Source organism: Arabidopsis lyrata, assembly GCF_000004255.2.
Source record: "Arabidopsis lyrata subsp. lyrata unplaced genomic scaffold ARALYscaffold_5, whole genome shotgun sequence".
Lineage (NCBI taxonomy): Eukaryota > Viridiplantae > Streptophyta > Magnoliopsida > Brassicales > Brassicaceae > Arabidopsis > Arabidopsis lyrata.
The window spans coordinates 11999807-12020557 of NW_003302551.1; the positions used below are offsets into that span (position 1 = coordinate 11999807).

A 20751-nucleotide genomic window follows, 5' to 3' on the forward strand; every position below is an offset into this window, starting at 1 on the left:
CAGCCATCGCCGTTTTTTTCCTGCCGTGCTCCGCCGCAATATCTTTACTCACCAAACCTTTGAAGTACAATTTGTGGATGACATTATCGGCATATTTTGCCGACGCTGATTGGCTTACCCTTCGTTTTTTCGAAACAAAGCCTAATTCGTCTCTTTCCATGATTGTTTTGTCTCAGGTGGTTGGAATTAATTTGAGTGTATATGGCATAGAGAGTACTCTCGTGTTTGAGAATATATATATATACTAGTATTAAGGCCCATGCGATGCATGGGGTAAAATTATAATTAAAATTTATTTTTAACAATTAATTTACATTTTTATATACAGTATAAAGATGAATAAATTAAATATATAAATGTTAGATATTTTTTTAAAAAAAAAACTAATTATAGTAATGTGTAATATTATATTGGCATAAAGATTTAATGAAAATAAAATGAGACTAAACAAAAATGAATTATCAATTCTAAGTTTGATTTATAGATTAAAAAAAATCATTGTTTGATTAAAATCACAATCATTGTTTAAGCAAAATCAGATCTATTAATTGTTATAAAAAAAATTGAACGTGGGAGGAAGAAATGAAAAGGTCTTTTTTTTTTACTTTTGATTAATAGTAAATTTAATTAGTTACGAGGAAAAAAAGGAGAAAATTGTGGGGAAAAAATGTTTTCTCAAATAAATGAGTAAATGGAACGTGGAAGAAAGAATTGAAAAAGATTTTTATATTTTTGATTAGTTGTGAGTTTAATTAGATAAGTGAAAAAAAAGGAGAAAATTGTGGGAATATATTTTTATCAAATAAATAAGTAAAATGGCGTAGAAAAGTAAAAGAAGAGAATTTGAGACTTATGACACGTGGCAGATAGAGAAAGCTGCAGTTATTGAAAAAGTGACTATTGATTTAGTAGATACTAGTATTAAGCCCGTACTACGTACGGGCAAAACTTTAATCAAACTTACAGATAAACCAACTAATTTTTTTCTTTACCACTTCAATCTTAAAAGATAAATCTCTGTCACATGTTGTTATATTAACAAAATGAAAATCAATTTTAATGTATACCTTAAAATGTGGGTTTGTTCTTGAGAGAGCGTGAAGAGTTTAGGAGTGCAGATAATTGGTGGTGTTTTGGTCAGTATAGTTCATCGTCGTGGCCATGGTGTTGTGTTCTTGAGTTTGAAGCATGGCACCACCAATTAAATACAAAGTTTATGAATTCACTGTAGTTAAGCTCTTACTGAGGCTATGTTTTGAGTTGTTAAATGCATCTTGATCTGCTATAAAAATTTTAGCATTTCTTGTAATCCTGAAACAAAACATCAATGAAAATATAAACGGATGAGTTATTATAAATCATTTTTTCCAAGCAAACATCACTTGTAGAAAGAGTTTTCTCTGCAAAACAAAGTATACACGTAGACAAAAGTTGTGTGTTTTAAACAAAGTCTAAAATGCAGACAAAAGTTACGCTCTTATTAATGTTTTTCAACCTTCATATTACTACATGTACCACCACAATTAAAACTTGCAATTTATTTGAACACAACAAAAAAAACGTCGAGAATGGATATATCTGTTGTTTGTTACTTTGCTAAGTTTTAAACTCTTAACATCTTAGCATCATACTAATAGACAGGATGGTAACAGAAATAGATCTTTATAGAGTTGAACAAACCAACTATTAGTTTGACAATAAAAGAAAATAGAATTGGATGAAACTGTATAGATCATAAATCAAAAGGAGGCTCTGCTATCTAAGGTTAGAGCAGAGTAATTCACTTCGGGTCATAAATAAGCTTCACATTATTTGGTACTAATTGATATTCAAGTACCTATAGATAAGAACATCTGTTTGGGGTGATAGATTTCTGTCTAAAAGTTGTCGGAACGAATTTCGATTCAAAAAACGACGGCGTAATTAGGAACATCTTGAACATAAACCTGCAAATCCAAAAGTAAAATCAATCATTTAAGACGGGAACAAACTGAGAAATAGAGAATTTGATGATTATAAAAACGGCGATTAACAAAATAAGCCAGATTCGAGAAATGTGAAAACAAATTGTAAATTGCAAAGACGAAGATACATGTGATTGATGATAACCCTCAAATTTAAACATGGAACGACAAATTCAATTTTTTTTTATCTGATAGAAAAAGAAAGAGATGTGGAGGCTTTTTTTTTGTAGAAAATCATGTTGTTGCTCTTATTGTTGAAGAAGAGAGGCGAAGTGGAGCATTTTGAGATCATGGGAACGAAGCAGTTGAAAAAACGATTGATCATCATTTTTCTAATATTTTTTTTTCTTTTGCTTTTTGAATAATTAGGTTTACGTTTAGAAAAAAAAAAGTGAAAGACTAAAATTTGAGACTTAAGACACATGTCAGAAAGAGAAGGTTGCAGTTTTTTATGAATTGACTTGTGACTTATTATATAAAGATATATATATATATATATATATATATATATATATATATATATATATATATATATATATATAAAGAGATTATCACTAATCTTTTATAAAAATCTCTGTTTATATTTGCCACCGTTTAATGTACATCGATAAATTCTCATTATTGTATGTTATAATCTTTGCAGGATGCTACAATGTTTGTTTTTAATTGAGATAAACACTAATCCTTTTTGCTTCCTGTTTTTCCTACTTAATTCTTTAATTCCTTTTTGCCTTTTGCTTTAGTTTTGTTCAATCTCTATTTAAAGAGCATCATGCTCTGTTTTTTTGTTTCCACGGTTATAAAATCAAGAGAACGTTCTTCTCAAACCTTTCATTGATCTCATTACCACTTCTACTAGCTGATTCTGATCTTTGCGATGAATATGCAACGTATAAGTGCAAGATTTGCGTCGAGCTTTCAGATTTTTGTGGCCAGAAATAGTATCAAATTGAAATATGTTTTTTTTTTTTTTTTTTTTTTTTTTTTTTAAAATTACTTTTTTTATATATATTAAATTCATCCCAAACTGGGCTTTGGCTTTTGGGCCAGCGAAATTACACGGGTACAAAATAGGAAAAGCCCAAATCGAAGATTGACGGAAAAAGAAGATCTGATCCGGACGGTACACCGGAAAACACGAAATCTAACCTAGAAGACCGACGCTAACAAGGACGACTCCATAGCAACAGAGTATCCGACGACAAGCAATCAGCCGGAGTTAGCGGTTCTTGCCTCAAGCCATCGCCGGAAACACGCCACAACCGGAACATTCCTCTCGGAAAGGTAGATCTGCCACAACCGAGACCTCTCCTCTCTTCTCCCCTACCTAGCAAGAAGAGAGAACACAAACCTAACCCTTACCTCCTCCGTCAAGCACCCTCGAACCAACCCGAGCAAACCGAACTTCAAATCCGGCGAAGAGAAAGCCAAACACGGCGGCGGCAGATGGAAGAGGCTCAAACTATCCACAAACCACACAGATCCGGCCAAAGAAACCCGCATCTAGCCATCTAAGATCCTGCCAAAGATCTACCGTTAATCTCTTCGCAAAGTGATGAAACCCACCAATCCAAAGCCCAACTTCCGCCGCAAGCCAGAGCTACATCTCTGAAGCCACCGAGCCGAGAGAGACAGTCCCAGAACCGCCAGCGTCCTTGACCAGCAGAACGCAGGAACCGCACCTCCAAGCAGCCGAGAAGAAGAGCCACCAACTTGCATCGAGCAGAGGATCCAACCACACCACACATCACCGGAGAAGAAGGCGCCCACCACCGCTTCAAACCCTGACCCAGCCACCGGCGATGAAGAACATAAAGCTACGGCGGCTGCGACTCGAGAAAACCCTAGATCTAAAACAGAGGAGAGAGAAGAGAGAAAAAGAAAGGAACGATTGTCCTTCAAATTGAAATTGAAATATGTTAAGAAAGGAACAATTTTTTATTAACAAATTGAAATATGTTAATAAACTAGCAAAGGAAGCAATTGCTTCTGAAATCCGCATGCATATGAATCCTCCTCACCAAGCCATAACCAATGCACATGCTTCTTAATTATTCAGTGGATCCAAATTTTTGTAACCATCGATTCTCAAGCATTTTTTTTTTCTCTTTTCAACGATTAAGAAATTATTACAATTTCTAAAACTTGTCGACCAAGTAAGGCTTCTATGTTTTTTTTTTTTTTTTTTTTTTTTTGTAAAAAGGCTTCTATGTTATTGAATAAAATTATAACCTAAGTAATTTAAACCCAAATAAAAGACCAAAAGACCAAAAGAAAATAGATATTCCGTAAATACAGAAGAAGTTTTAGTTTATTTTTGATCAGATCGACGAGATGGAGATGAGTAACGAGAACGTAGAAAATTTAACCAAGCCTCCATCTTTGATTTTTTCTTCCTTATAGTAATTAAAAGAAATCGTTCTATTAGCAACATCATAAGAATTATTAAAGAGCCAAACACAACAAGATGTGAACCACATGAAAAACAAAACATCCTCAATCAAGCTCTTCTTCTTCGCTTCCTCTTCTCTCTGCCGCTTTCATCCAAACCAGAGGACGATGAGTCCGACTCTGAACCAGAGGACGATGAGTCCGACTCTGAATCAGAAGAAGGTGAGGCGGACTCATAACTATAAGAAGGTGAGTCGGACTCATAACCAGAAGAAGGTGAGTCGGACTCAGAATCGGACTCAGAACCAGAAGAAGGTGAGTCTGACTCATAACCAGAAGAAGGTGAGTCTGACTCAGAACCAGAAGAAGGTGAGTCGGATTCAGAACCAGAAGAAGGTGAGTCTGAATCAGAATCATCATGATCATGATCATCCCATTTACCTCCACATTCGTAGCAAAACTCATACCCACATCTACAAAAGACACGTTGACATTATAAAATATGAACATTTCGTCTTGAAATATGGCTTAATCGAGTTAAATATGTATATATGTACCTGCAAGTCATGTGGTTGCAGCCTTCAATAAGCTCAATCATGTGCCCACATTTGACACACTGGCGCCATTTTTGGTCCTTTGCTAGAGACTTTAGCTTCAAGTCATCAACAAGAAGGTCAGGGCGAAGTTTCTTGTACTCAGCACACGAAAAATCAGAATGCGATGGTTTTTTACATTCTATGCAAAAGAGTCCAAAACATTTGACCCATCAAAGGTTTGATCAGCTCGAGATATCTCGGTTTTGGACATCAACGTCGAGCAGTTTACATATGGGCAATATATTCTCTCGGAAACGGGAATGGAATCCTCAATCATCTTGTGTTTCCACAGCTCAATCACCTTGGGTTTCAAAACCTTGCTACAATTTTCAAAAGTTAGCTCTAAATTGCATTCATAATCAAGGCATGTGGGTACATGTCCGTCACCCAGTTTCACTTCCACAAATTGATTTACACAAGAATAGCAATGACGGTGAAGACATTTATCGAAAACAAACATGCGATCGGCCTCGGTTTCTTCCTGACAAATGACACAAACTTCTCCTTTCACCTTGGAGATGCCACTGATTTGAGAAACAATTGCCTCTCTTGCAAGTTTAAAAGCAAACTTAATATCGCTTTGAGGAACCAGAATAGCTGCACATAGATCAAATTTTTGTCTAAGGCATTGGATTTGTTCCATAAGTTGTTGAATAACTCTTTCCGGCTTATGGTTACTTTTACCGGTCATTATCTGCATTGGAAAATCATCTAATTTCTTCTCGTCTCATAAATCATTTAAAAGGTGCATATAAACCTAAGCAATAACAAAGTAGAGAAAACACTTACATTTTGGTAAATCTGATAATCATCACAATAAATCACGACCTTTCTGATCCCTAAATTGAGTGATTCACTTAACCCACGAATCAAAGCCCTAATGTCAACTCCTTCGCTGTTAATCTTGGCGTCGCTCACTAGTTCCTTTATCTCAAATAACAACTCATCCATCTGATCGCAAATCGCGACTCCGAATCCAGCCATCGCCGTCTTTTTCCCGTCCTCGATATCGTTTCTCACCAAACCCTTGAAGTACAATCTGTAGACATTGTCGACATATCTTGTTACAGTAGATTGGGTTACCCTTCGTTTCTTCGAAATAAAGCCTACTTCGTCTCTTTCCATGACTGTGTTAGTCCCAAGTTTGATTGCAAAAGATCTTAGTTATAGGAAGAAGGGGAGACAGAGAGTAGCGTGGTTAATAAGATATATTATTAAAAATATATTTAAAAAATGGAGATAATTACTAATCTTTTACATAAAATTTTATATTTGCAACTGTTTTTGGTAAGTGTCGATTGATTTTCTTATTTTCAGAGATGATGGTATAAAATATATTTTTTTTTGTTTTCGTTATAAAAAAAAAGGAAATAATAATTTTTTAAATAGAGAGAGAATCACTAATCCTTTTTGCTTAGGGTTTTTCCTTGTTACAATTATTAGTTTCCTTTTTATTCTTTAATTTCCTTTTGGCTTTTGCTTTAGTTGTTCGATCTCTGTTTAAAGAGACTAGCATATATGCACTGTTTTTATTTCACGTTTATAAGAGAACTTTATTCTCAAAAAATTTCCTCGATTTCACTACCACTTTTGCTCGCTGATTCTGATCTTTGATATGCAACGTATAAGTCAACAATTTGCGTCGAGCTTTCGGGTTTTTGTGGCTGGAAATAGTATCAGATATGCTTATATACGAGCAAAGGAAGCAATTGCTTCTGAAATCCGCATGCATGTGAAGCCTCCTCACCAAGCCATGGCTACTCGCAAGACAACTTGCAGTATTTGTTTAGATGATGATGTTGACGCTAATCAGATGTTTTGTGTTGATATATGTCGTCATCAATTCTGTTTTGAGTGTATGAAACGACATGTAGAGGTGAGGCTACTCGAGGGAAGTGTGATTAGATGTCCGCATTACCGCTGCAAGTCTAAGCTGACTTTTGAAAGCTGTGTCCAGAGCCGTCCCTGAGAATTTGAAGGCCACAAGCTACAAAAAATAATTTTAAGCCTATGATTTGTAAGAAAATATTAAAAATGAAAAAAAAAAAAAAACATTGAAAACAGAGTTAGTGGATTCGAACTGGTCATCTGCACACATTATAACACACTTCAAACAACTAGACTACTTGAACATTATTGTTAAAAATGTGGCCGATTATATATATGGGGGATTTGGGGCCGCAAGCACAAGCTTGCCTTGCTTGGCCTCATGGCCGGCTCTGGCTGTGTCAATCTTTTGACACCTAAACTAAGAAAGATGTGGCAACAAAGGATTCAAGATGACTCGATTCCTGTAACAAAGAGATTTTATTGTCCAAATCCTAGGTGCTCTGCTTTAATGTCCGTAAACAAGCTCTCTAAATCTGTTAAAGAAGCTGGAGTTAGGAGATACTTCTTCAAATATACTAAAGAAGCTAGAGTTAGGAGACACTGCTTGGAATGCGGCGAACCCTTTTGCATCAACTGTTAAGCTCCGTGGCATAGTGACTTGTCGTGCGACGATTACAAGAGATTGGGTCCAAATCCTACTAATGATGATGATATAAAGTTCAAAGCTTTAGCAAATAGAAATATGTGGCGTCAATGTGGAAAGTGCAAAAACATGATCGAACGTTCAGAAGGATGTATCAAAGTAACTTGCAGGTATCATCTCTATTAATAACATTTTCCTTTCGAATTTCTTTATATGTTTTTATCTGTTTTTTTTTTCTTTTTATAATTATGTTTTAATCTGATTTAGCATTTCTTTCATTGTAGATGTGGACATAAGTTTTGCTACCAATGTGGAGCCAAGGCTGGAGGTTGCTATCATGGTGGTCTCCATATCTATCCTCCAACGCCATAATAGCCGTTTGCACCACCACCAGAGTGGTTTACCATCCGAGAGTTTGCACTTTCTTTTTATGCAAGTCTAGGGCTTTGATTTGGTTGCTTTAGGGTTTGATACTTCGACGAATCATATAAACCCTCTTCTTTCTATTAATGACTCTGTAAACTCTTCTTCAATGTAATGGATGATAGGTCCCAATCAAGAGCTATAGAAGTATCAACACAGAGTTTTGCTTCCAAACTAATCATACTATTGAGATGTTTTATAAAATACTAATTATCTAAGTACTACTCCCTCTGTTTCACAAAGAATATCATTCTACATTTTTTCACACATATTAAGAAAACTATTAAAATTTCTATTATACCCCTTATCAATACACTAAACAAAATTATCTCTCTTATTAATACATTAAAGAAATAAGGTTAAAATTGGATTTTTATTCAAAATTTTGCATTGAAAATACAAAACGACACTCTTTGTAAAACAAAAATAAAACCTTAAAACAACACTTTTTGTGAAATAGAGGGAATATATATAAGTGTTACAAGCTACAAATTTTTTTTTTTTTGGCAGTGATTTACAAGCAAATTTATAAGAACCACAGCAATTAAGGCTTTCAAAACATGCGTATTTTATTGGAAATAGTTTAAATAATTGATCATTGGAAGATCAAATATCATTGAAAACGTAGCATACGATTAAAAAAATCTTAAAAGTCTAAAATTAAACAAATAAAAAGAGATGGAAAGTGTTTCAAAACAACAACTATTCATCTATGTGTTGATCCAAACACATAGACTAAAATCCCATACCAATCCATGTAAATAGTACTTGATCATTATCATCTACTTAACCGTGGGCATAATAATTGAAAGACCTATGAAAACAAGAAAAATGAGGACTAAACCAACCACCAGTTCCATCACCGCTTGGCGATGATGAGAGCAACCTCCAAGCTTCCATTGGGCTCCACACGCATAACAAAACCTATAGCCACACCTACACATCAACCATGATTCCATGAACATTATAGTAGCCGAATACATAATCGAATTACAAAGAGGATTTAAAAATCACAATAGAATGTGATTAGAGATAATACCTGCAAGTGACATTGATGCATTTTCCCGATAGTTTTATCATGTGTTGGCAACTTCTACATTGACGCCACACTGTTGTAGTAGGCTTTTGAACCGAACTCTTGTATTCCTTGCAAGACAAGTTACTATGCCACAGAACTTTGCAGGTAATGCAAAAGTGTTTACGGCATTTAAAGCAGTGTCTTCTAACACCATCTTCAGTAGATTCAACAAGCTCGGTTTTCGACATCAATGCCCAGCACCTTGGATTTGGGCAATGAAATCTGTCACATACAGGAATTGACTCCTCTTTTATCCTATGTTCCCACATCTCCTTTAGTTTAGGTGTCAAAAGATGGGCACAGATTTTAAGTGTTAGGTTTGATGTGCAGCCATAATGAGGACATCTCGGTACAACTCCCTCGTTTAGACTAACTTCTATATGTTGTTTCATGCAGTCCACACAGAAGTGATGACTGCATAAAGCAACGGAAAACATCTTCTCACCTTCCACATCATCGTGAAAGCAGTTACCACAAGTCTTCTTCTGAGAACCACGACGCATAGGTATGCTGGTGTTAGAAACTATTGTTTCCTTGGCAAGTTTATAGACAAACTCAGTTTGATTTCTAGCCACAAGAATAGGGATGCTAGATGTAAATTGTTGTCTGATGCGTTGCACATCATCTATGAGCATGGCGATTTTCTCATGCTTAGGCACAGATCTCCCCATGACCTAATTATTCAAGGCAAAGCATCAATCAATTAAGATATTGAAGCAAACACATGTGAAACTTATCAGCCAAGAAAACTTACCAATTCAAAAATCTCAGGATCATCAAAATAAATTGAGATATGATTGATCCTCATACTCACGGCTTTGGCTAGTCCTAGCTTCAATGCCATAAGCTCAGCCTCCCAACCTGTAATGCCGGAGTAATTAAGTGAACCCTTGTTCTTAAACAAGAAACTATCATCCTCTTCTCTGCAAATTGCAACCCCAAATCCAGCCAATAAACCCGTTGTTGTCTGAAAGCTTATCAAACCCTTGAAGTAAAGGCTGTGCGAGTCAGAACTTGAACCGTAAAGTGAGGGTTCTCCGGCGGGTTTTGGGACTTCTTCTCGTACTCGAACGCCTTCTTCCTTCATGTAGTTTCTGTGCATACTTTCAGATTTTTTTTTGCTTCCCTTTAGTCTTTATAAGGTAATAGGTTTTATGCCTCGTAGAATATACATATAGAGCAGAGGCGGCTCCAACTAAAAGCAAAAGGAAATTAGGTTTTAAGAAAAAAGTTAACCTAACAACACCTCCATTAGTTTATACTTTATACCCATTAAGTATCTAACTAATAAAATAATATTATGTTTAGTTTAGATTAAGCTGAGAAACTCATCTAAGTGTGGGCTTCCATTGGTTAAGATACCCATTGAGTATCTAAACAATATGTCAATATAATAGTAAGTTTGTTGTCATTTAGCCAAAAAAAAAAAGTAAAATATTTTTGATTAAAAAATTAGAACCAATGAGGAAGAGTTGAGACTGAATATCACTCAACAAAATCACGTACCGAAACTCATGACCTCTGCAATGAGACGGCCTGTTCGACTGTACCAGGCAGCTAGCTTTGTGCTTTCTCATTCCCAAACACTCCCCTCAGCAATTGCAAGTGCACCACCTGTAGACTGTAGTCCTCCAAAGTGATGTCAGATTCTAAATTATTTGGACAGAAAGTATTAGTGTGTGATTAACGACTAAAATGTTTCGCTGCGCAAGTCAGCACTGATCAAGATACAAAGTTTTTTTTTTTGTTATCTTTTGTGACAATATCCTTTTGAAGAAAAAACTCTACAGAGAGGAATTAAAACCGTATAAGCAACCTAAACTCGATAGAGTTGGAAACCAAAAAAAAAAATTTGGGTTCACCGCTAGGGGTGCACCCTTTTATTCACTCCCTCGTTTTTTAACCAATCAAAATTTGTAACCTAATAAAAATAAATAAATTATATATAGTTTATAAAAGACGGTTAGCGTTTAAATTTTACAATTAAACGAGGTTAAATATCGGTTTTGGTTTATAAAAAAGAATTTGGATTTAGATTTTACAATTATACGGGTTATATATCAATTTAATTATAAGAAAATGTTTAGTGGTAGACTATCAATGAGTCTCTCACCCACAAAAAAATATAAAATAACAAAAAAGTAAGAAAAAAAATAAAGTGTGAGAACCTTGTGAAAGAATCATTTGACACATGTCTCAACATCATTGATTATGAGTTTTATTTATAGTTTAAATTTTAAATAAAATTGTTTTTACATAAAAGTTATTAAAATAATATATATGAGAGACTAAGGGTTTTTTCCCACTACACATGCTCTAAGGCTCTCTCTTTCTCATGTTTTAGGTACCACTAGGGATGGGTTCCATCTCTATGGCTTCGATGGATTTTCTTCCGGATGATCTTCTTACCAAATCTTATCCTTACTTCCCACAAAACAAGCTGCGTTAACCTCTCTTGTCTCTAAGAGGTGGAGAATTCTGTTTGGTTTCCGACATAATCTCGACTTTGACAACTCCTACTTCTGGCACTCAGAAAGGCTTGAACAAGAGAAGAGTTTCATGGAATTCGTGAACAGATCATTGGCTTTTAAAGGAACCATCTAAAGAAATTGTCACTTAAAGTACTTATTGATACATATAAAGATGGAGATTTCATTGACCGCTGGATATGTAATGCATTGGAACACGGTGTCCCTGAGCTTCATCTACATATAATATCCTTGCCCCAGCGTCATTTCCCATCCATAGTCTTCCCCAGCGCAACACTGGTTAATCTGTCAATGCGAACAAAGTTATACATCCCAAGTGTCACACTAAGGGCGTTTACCATCTTCAGTTTTGTCTTTTCATCTTGAAAAATATTTATGTTTCTTTTAATGTAGGAAAATGTTGTTAGTTTTAAGGAAAGTGATTCATTTAAGTACTCCCACCCGATTCTCGGTAGATTCTCGTTACATATGTTACTTTTGAAATTACGTTGCTAAAGATAATTAATTCATTACTAATCCTTTTTCCGTAGGTTTTCCCTTAATATCCTTGTTATTCTTTAATGCCCTTTTAGGTTTTGACTTAGTTTTTTTTAAGGCTTTCAAAATATGCGTAAGAAATAGTTAAATAATTGATTATCTGAATATCAAATATCACCGAAAACGTAGCATACGATTAAAATAAATCTTAAAACTCTAAAATTAAACAAATCAAAAAGAGATGAAAAGTGTTTCGAAACAACAACTATTAATCTATGTGTTAATCCAAACACATAGACTAAATACCATACCAATCCATCTAAATAGTCACGCGCTTAATAAAAGAAACCACAACCATAACCTCTAGCGCTTAATAATTAATAAACCTAGGCAAAAAAGAAAAATGAAGACAATGAAGACTATAGCAGCGTCCATCAAATCCATCACCGCTTGGTGATGATGAGAGCAACCTCCATGCTTCCATTGGGCTCCACATGCATAGCAAAACTTATAGCCACACCTACACATCAACCATGAACATTACGGTAGCCGAAAACGAAATCAAATTTCAAAGAGGATTCGAAAATCATAATAACTATAGAATGTGATTAGAGATAAAAATACCTGCAAGTAACAGTGGTGAGTTTTACGATAGTTTTATCATGTGTTGGCAACTTCTACATTGACGCCACACTGTTGTAGTAGGCTTTTGACCTGATCTTTTGTATTCCTTGCAAGACAAGTTACTATGCCACGGAACTTTGCAATTAATGCAAAAGGGTTTCCAGCATTTAAAGCAGTGTCTCCTAACTCCATCGTCAGTAGATTTAATGAGCTCGGTTTTCGACATCAAAGCCCAGCAACTTGGATTTGGGCAATGAAATCTGTCATATACAGTAATTGACTCCTCTTTGATCCTTTGTTTCCACATCTCTCTTTGTTTAGGTGTCAAAAGATGGGTACAAGCTATTGTTGGCCTAAGCTTGAAGTTACTTGAACAATAAGTTATCTTTGAGAGAGATTAGGAAAAGTACTATTTAGGAGTTATCTAAATATGTAAGTTTTACTTTTGAGAATTGGAAAACTCTTCTCTATATAAGAAGATGCTAAGGTGTAGCATAACTTATGAGTTTTGAGAATAGAGATTGAGTGCTTAGGTTTTGAGTTATTTTCCTAAGTGATTAATAAAGAGAGTTATTCTTTGTTGATCTTTGTGTTCTTAAAGCTTTTGCCAAACTAGATTTGGTATCAGAGCGGTTTTGATTCATTAGTCTTCGAAGATTAAAATCATCAAACAAGATATGAGTGACGTTGATGAGAAAGATGAGTCGATCAAGGTCAACTCTGCCAAGGAGATTGTACTTTCCTCTGTTAAGTGTCCGATGCTAAACGCAGCCAATTACACAGTCTGGGCTATGCGAATGAAGATTGCTCTTAAAGTAAACAAGGTATGGGATACGATAGAAACTGGAAATAAAGATGATGACAAGAACAATATGGCGACTGCTCTGTTATTTCAATCTATCCCAGAAGCTTTGATTCTACAAGTAGGAGAGCATGATACGTCAAAAGGAGTTTGGGATGCAATAAAGGCGAGACACGTTGGTGCGGAGAGAGTCAGAGAAGCTAGGCTGCAAACCTTGATGACTGAGTTTGATAAAATCAAGATGAAAGATGGAGATACGGTGGATGTTTTTGCTGGAAAACTTGCTGAAATCTCATCAAACTCGGCAGCCCTTGGAGAAACCATCGACGAAGCAAAGCTTGTGAAGAAATTCCTCAAATCACTTCCGCGGAAAAGGTATATACACATCGTGGCATCTCTTGAGCAAGTACTCGACCTTAACACAACAACGTTTGAGGATATTGTGGGTAGATTAAAGGTCTATGAAGAAAGAATTTATGAAGAAGAAGAAGAGCAAGAGGATAGTGGTAAACTTATGTACGCTAACACAGATTCAAGACAAGAAAGCTATGGAAATAACAGAGGTAGGGGTCAAGGAGGACGAAATTATTGGAGAGGAAGAGGCCGTGGACGTTTTGGTTCTTTCCAAAACGGATCATACAGACAAGGACGAGAAAGAGACGCAATGATAATGTAACGCCCGTGATCCTCAATAGGATCGTCGGATGAGACTTGGTCCGAGAAAAGGAGGAGAAACTCGGACAAGTCTAGATTGGAGCTGCCCATCAGCTCGGATAAGGTGAATAATGAACGTTAAGTAGCCAAACCAGCTCCCGTACAGCTCAACTAAGCTCGAAGTACTTCCGGGTAGCTTAGCTAAGCTCGGGTAACTGTCGAGTAGCTCAGCTAGCTCGACTAGCTACCGGGTAGCTCAGCTAAGCTTGGGTAACTGTCCGACGGTTGGACGGTTAGGCGGTTACGGAAGGACGGTTGGGCGGTTACGGAAGAGCGGTTGGGCGGTTACGGATGACGGTTACCAACGGGCGGTTATGGACCGAATGGGCGCCTTCTAGAGAACGGTTAGAGAAACGGTTTCTGAACGAAACTCTATAAATACAAGGCGTTTGGGACGATTTCAGACACGGAAAAACTTAGGGAAAAATACAGAAACTCTCGGAGAACATTTTGAGAGAAAACACTTAAGAGAGGGTTACGATCGGTGCGATCGAAGGTGAGACGGTTCTAGACTTTGTGTCCGAACCTAAGGAGATTTGATACGTACGATCTAGCCTAGGGATTGTTCCGATGACTTAGAAGAAGTCCGGAACGATTAGGGTGATATTGTAGTATCGGGGAATCATTCATATCATGCATAAACTTGGTTCGAATGGCGGATCGGTTGAAATGGGGATGCGGCTCGGCGGAGGATCGGCGGATCTGTGAAGATCTACCGTGAATCGGCCGAACTGATGCGCATACTTCCACTCTCCGATCTGTTCTTCGTTCTGGGTGGTTAAAAGGCCTAGAGAGCATTGCATGGACTTGCATATAATAAGTAAAACGGATACTTATGCCTCTTTGACTCTCAGGAAAGGATGGTGATCGTGGGAAGGACTTGGCTTAGGCGTGAGAGACTCAAGGCCGGGAAGATGGGTGGTGATGAATCGGGTAGAATAGGATCGATTATATGACTTGTAATAGCTTATATGCAAACTCTTAAGTTGTATCGAATCCTTTTAAGTATCTAATAAAGTATCCGATTCTTTGTTTACTCTATTATCGCATATTGACTCTAAGTAATGAATCTCAGAATATCGTAAAACGGATTGTCTTAAGAAAATGGCCCTAAAATTTGACTAAGGATCGGATCACTTAATGATTTGGTCGGAGAGAACCTCTCCGGACTTAGGCAGTCCGGATCGGGGTCTTTCAAGTTGGTATCAGAGCATGCTTGGTTCTAGGACCATTAGTGCGGGTTTTGGGAATCACCACTCATCGGCTTATGAGTCCTCACGGTAGTTGTTTCTTACTCTCTTGCGAATTACTATGACTTATCGTAACTAACTTTGAAGTTATTCGCAGATGGGTAAGAGCAACAAAACGGGAAAGAGTAAGAAGGATAAGGATAAGGGTAAGGACGTCGTAGAGGAGACGTTGGTTGCCGAGGAGACACAAGTTACCAAGGAAACAAGTGTCGAAGCAACGCTTGATGGGGCAATTCCGGCCGGACCTGTGGCTGGACAAAAGTCTCCGGTTTATCAAACTCCGGAAAACAGTTGTGCAACGGATGGGAAGGAGAATCCGAACACACTTCCATCTGCCCAAGAACAATGGGAAACGATGAAGGCTATGATGGTACAAATAGCCGCATTAACTAAGGCACTTGTACCGGATCCTGTGGTGCAAGTGAAGGAGAACAAAACGGACGTAGATGCGGATGTAGATGTGGGGATTGTCGAAGTCAATCTGCCTACGAACTCTTCAAGGAAGAGGGGAGACTACTTGAGTTTACTCCAGCACGTCTCGAAGTTGGGAACAAGTCACTTCACGGGGAGTTCCGACCCGATCGTGGCGGATGAGTGGAGGACTCGGCTCAAAAGAAACTTTAACTCCACTCGGTGCCCGGAGGATTACCGGAAGGACATTGCGATTCACTTCTTGGAAGGAGACGCGCATAACTGGTGGCTGACCGTGGAGAAACGTAAGGGTGATCAAATCCAAACCTTTTCGGACTTTGAGGAGGAGTTTAACAAGAAGTTTTTCCCTCCGGAGGCATGGGATCGGCTTGAGTGTGCCTACTTGGATTTGATACAAGGCAACCGAACGGTGCGAGAATACGATGAAGAGTTCAATCGCCTTAGGCGATATGTGGGAAGAGAGCTCGAGGATGAGCAGTCTCAAGTGCGCCGTTTCATCTGCGGGTTAAGGGTGGAGATCCGTAACCATTGCTTAATCCGTACCTTTAATTCGGTCTCCGAATTGGTGGAAAGGGCGGCTATGATCGAAATCGGAATTGAGGAAGAAAAACTCATGAATCGTGAGAAGTTTTCGAATCGTTCTAGCCAACCAAGCAAGTCCGCGGATAAGAAGAGGAAATGGGATAAGGTGGATGACACTAAGTCGGGAGCTAAGCGCGGAGAATGCTTGACTTGTGGAAAGAATCATGGTGGGATTTGCTGGAAGGCCATTGGTGCATGTGGCCGGTGTGGAAGTAAGGACCACGGGATTCAAAATTGTCCAAGGATGGATTCGGGGCGACCAAAAGATCTCGCTGAAGAACCAAGGACTTGTTACCATTGTGGGAAAGCGGGACACTTTAAGAGGGAGTGTCCGAAGCTGGAAGTGGAAAAGCAAGCCGCACAAAAGGCGAACCGGAGCGGAAACGGATTACCGCCTCCGCCTAAGAGGCAGGCCATAGCACCACGAGTTTACGAACTGTCGGAAGATGCTAACAATGCCGGAAACTTCAGGGCGATCACTGGTAAGTCTTTGTGATCTTAATGTTAATTCGTAAATCGCATCGCATCATGCATAAACGGATTGGGATACTCAGCATTCTAGGAGAATGTGTAGGGACCTTGTGTATAGGTGATGTAGAAACACATACCTTATTTGATTCCGGAGCTACACATTGTTTTGTGAGTTCCGAGATGGTTGAAAAAGGTGGGTTCAAGAAAGAACCAAACACCGAATATGGAATGGTTAGAGCAGCCGGCGGACAAGTAATGTATCCGTCCGGTGTTGTTCGGGAAATCTCGGTTGTAGTCAACGGTGTAAATATGCCAACGGACCTAATCGTCTTCCAACTCAAGAAACACGATGTTATTTTGGGTATGGACTGGTTGGGAAAGTATAAGGCACACATAGATTGTCACCGAGGACGGATTCAATTTGAGAGGGAGGAAGGAATGTTGAAATTCCAAGGAATAAGGACAACTTCGGGAAGTTTAGTAATCTCGGCAATCCAAGCGGAAAGGATGCTTGAGAAAGGGTGTGAGGCATACATAGCCACGATCACAACCCACGAAGTTGGAGCAAGTGCGGAGTTGAAAGATATTCCGATCGCAAAAGAGTTCTCGGATGTGTTTGAGGCCGTGAGTGGCTTGCCACCCGACCGGTTTGATCCATTCACCATTGAACTCGAAGCGGGAACAACTCCTATATCTAAAGCTCCATACCGGATGGCACCGGCAGAAATGGCGGAGCTAAAGAAACAATTGGAGGAGTTGTTGGATAAAGGATTTATTAGACCAAGTAGTTCACCATGGGGTGCACCGGTCTTGTTTGTAAAGAAAAAGGATGGTAGCTTTAGGCTATGCATTGACTATCGGGGATTGAATAAAGTTACGATTAAGAACAAATATCCATTACCCCGGATAGATGAGCTGTTGGACCAACTCGGAGGCGCTAGGTGGTTCTCAAAGATAGACTTGGCGTCGGGATACCATAAAATTCCGATAGAACCATCTGATATTCGGAAGACGGCCTTCCGGACGAGATATGGCCACTATGAGTTCGTAGTGATGCCATTCGGACTAACCAATGCACCGGCAGCCTTTATGAAGATGATGAATAGTGTTTTCCGAGAATTCTTAGATGAGTTTGTGATCATCTTCATCGATGACATACTTGTCTATTCCAAGGATTGGAAAACTCATCAAAATCATCTAAGGGCGGTGCTAGAACGGTTAAGGGAACAGAAGTTATTTGCAAAGTTAAGCAAATGCTCATTTTGGCAAAGGAGTATCGGATTCCTCGGACACATAGTATCGGAACAAGGAGTGTCCGTAGATCCGGAGAAAATCAAATCCATCAAGGATTGGCCACGACCAAGGAATGCCACGGAGATTAGGAGTTTTCTCGGGTTGGCGGGATATTACCGAAGGTTCGTAAAAGGCTTTGCGAGTATGTCCCAACCGATGACTCAACTAACCGGGAAAGATACTAAGTTTCAATGGTCGGAGGAATGTGAGAAGAGTTTCTCCGAGTTGAAGGCTATGTTAACAAGCGCTGCGGTATTGGTATTGCCGGAAGAAGGTGAACCTTACATGGTCTATACGGATGCATCGATCACGGGACTAGGATGCGTATTGATGCAAAAGGGTAGTGTAATCGCTTATGCTTCAAGGCAATTGCGTAAACACGAAGGGAATTACCCTACGCATGACTTGGAGATGGCCGCGGTGGTGTTTGCCTTGAAGATTTGGCGATCATATCTTTATGGAGCCAAAGTCCAAATCTTCACGGACCACAAGAGTCTTAAGTACATATTCACTCAGCCGGAGTTGAATCTAAGGCAAAGAAGGTGGATGGAATTTGTGGCGGATTATGACTTAGATATTGCCTATCATCCGGGAAAGGCAAATCAAGTCGCCGATGCCTTAAGTAGGAGACGTTTCGACGTAGAAGCGGAGAAAAACCAAGTGGACTTGGTTAACATGATGGGGACATTGCATGTGAATGCGTTATCCAAGGATCTTGAACCATTGGGTTTAGGTGCGGCTGATCAAGCCGATCTACTTAGTAGAATTCGTTTGGCCCAAGAGAAGGACGCGGAGTTGAAAACTTGGGCAAAGAACAATAAAACGGAGTACCAAACATCGAACAATGGTACCATAGTGGTGAACGGTCGTGTATGTGTGCCGAATGACAAAGGTTTGAAGGGGGAAATCCTTAAAGAAGCGCACCAATCAAAGTTCTCGATTCACCCCGGGTCCAATAAGATGTACCGAGACCTAAAAAGGTATTACCATTGGGTGGGAATGAAGAAGGATGTAGCCAAATGGGTTGCCAAGTGTTCGACGTGCCAACTTGTCAAGGCGGAACATCAAGTACCAAGTGGGTTAGTACAAAACTTACCTATGCCCGAATGGAAATGGGACCATGTAACGATGGACTTTGTTACCGGGTTGCCGACAGGGATAAAGTCTAAGCACAATGCGGTTTGGGTGGTGGTGGACAGATTGACTAAGTCCGCACACTTCATAGCAATTTTCGAAACGGATGGAGCCGAAGATATAGCCGCAAGGTATATCGAGGAGATAGTACGATTACACGGAGTGCCGGTAAGCATTGTGTCGGATCGTGATACACGGTTCACATCGCATTTCTGGAAGGCTTTTCAAAAAGCCTTAGGAACGAGGGTGAACTTAAGTACTGCTTACCACCCGCAAACGGATGGGCAATCTGAACGGACGATTCAAACCCTTGAGGACATGTTGCGTGCATGTGTCTTAGATTGGGGTGAGAATTGGGAGAAGTACTTAAGGTTGGTGGAATTTGCCTATAACAATAGCTATCAAGCTAGTATTGGTATGTCACCTTACGAGGCGTTATACGGACGGGCATGTCGGACACCGCTATGTTGGACACCAGTAGGCGAACGCATGTTGTTCGGTCCGAAGATTATGGATGAAACCACCGAAAAGATGAAGTTCCTAAAGATCAAACTAAAGGAAGCACAAGATCGACAGAAAAGCTATGCGGATAAGCGTCGTAAGGAGTTGGAATTCCAAGTAGGAGACTTGGTGTATCTTAAGGCCGTAACGTATAAGGGCAAGGGACGATTTTCAACAAGGAAAAAGTTGAGTCCAAGGTACGTTGGCCCATACAAGGTGATCGAACGAGTAGGGGCTGTGGCCTACAAACTCAAACTTCCGCCGAAGTTAGATGCGTTTCACAAGGTTTTCCACGTATCACAACTAAGGAAATGCCTAAGTGAACACGAGGAGCGAGTAGAAGATGTTCCTTCGGAGTTAAAAGAAAACTTAACGGTGGAAGCAAATCCAATTCGGATCATTGATCGAATGGAAAAGGGGACAAGGCGGAAAAAGATAAACATGATAAAAGTGTTATGGGATTGTGGAGGCCGCGAAGAAACTACTTGGGAAACCGAAAATAAAATGATGGCTGATTTTCCTAAGTGGTTTAGAGAGATGGGTAAAGATCAACTTGAGTCGGATTCGGGGACGAATCCCATTCAAGGGGGGGAGACTTGTAACGCCCGTGATCCTCAATAGGATCGTCGGATGAGACTTGGTCCGAGAAAAGGAGGAGAAACTCGGACAAGTCTAGATTGGAGCTGCCCATCAGCTCGGATAAGGTGAATAATGAACGTTAAGTAGCCAAACCAGCTCCCGTACAGCTCAACTAAGCTCGAAGTACTTCCGGGTAGCTTAGCTAAGCTCGGGTAACTGTCGAGTAGCTCAGCTAGCTCGACTAGCTGCCGGGTAGCTCAGCTAAGCTTGGGTAACTGTCCGACGGTTGGACGGTTAGGCGGTTACGGAAGGACGGTTGGGCGGTTACGGAAGAGCGGTTGGGCGGTTACGGATGACGGTTACCAACGGGCGGTTATGGACCGAATGGGCGCCTTCTAGAGAACGGTTAGAGAAACGGTTTCTGAACGAAACTCTATAAATACAAGGCGTTTGGGACGATTTCAGGCCCCCCTAACTC

General features: G+C 39.2%; 3 protein-coding genes across 3 annotated transcripts in view; all 3 read right to left on the reverse strand.

Moving 5' to 3' along the window:
- Positions 1-4370: 4370 nt before the first annotated feature.
- LOC110228471 (E3 ubiquitin-protein ligase HEL1-like) lies at positions 4371-5638 on the reverse strand. Its single transcript, XM_021026080.1, is given in 2 exon segments — positions 4371-5120; positions 5123-5638. Coding segments are annotated over 2 exon segments (744 nt in total). The 5' UTR covers positions 5595-5638; the 3' UTR covers positions 4371-4848.
- A 2847-nt stretch (positions 5639-8485) lies between these two features.
- LOC9311802 (probable E3 ubiquitin-protein ligase ARI3) lies at positions 8486-10376 on the reverse strand. The gene is made up of 3 exons (XM_002877364.2): positions 9680-10376; positions 8887-9599; positions 8486-8783 (listed from the first exon to the last, which is right to left on the reverse strand). Exons 1-3 carry the CDS (start codon positions 10025-10027, stop codon positions 8630-8632), a joined length of 1215 nt encoding a protein of 404 aa, XP_002877410.2. The 5' UTR covers positions 10028-10376; the 3' UTR covers positions 8486-8629.
- Positions 10377-12238: 1862 nt separating this feature from the next.
- Positions 12239-20751, reverse strand: part of LOC9311803 — a 13495-nt gene continuing 4982 nt past the window's right edge. Inside the window, exons 3-4 of the mRNA XM_021026070.1 lie at positions 12516-12862; positions 12239-12411 (exon numbers count right to left, since the gene is read on the reverse strand). Coding sequence (XP_020881729.1) covers positions 12538-12862 — 325 coding nt within the window. The 3' untranslated portion in view covers positions 12239-12411; positions 12516-12537. The remainder of the gene's footprint in view (positions 12412-12515; positions 12863-20751) is intronic.

Coding starts and splice junctions, on each gene's coding strand:
- LOC9311802 (XM_002877364.2), bottom strand. CDS start 10,027: ATGCACAGAAACTACATGAAGGAAGAAGGCGTTCGAGTACGAGAAGAA. Junction 9,600..9,679: donor ATCCTGAGATTTTTGAATTG/GTAAGTTTTCTT, acceptor TTGAATAATTAG/GTCATGGGGAGATCTGTGCC. Junction 8,784..8,886: donor TGCATCAATGTCACTTGCAG/GTATTATCTCTA, acceptor GTTGATGTGTAG/GTGTGGCTATAGGTTTTGTT.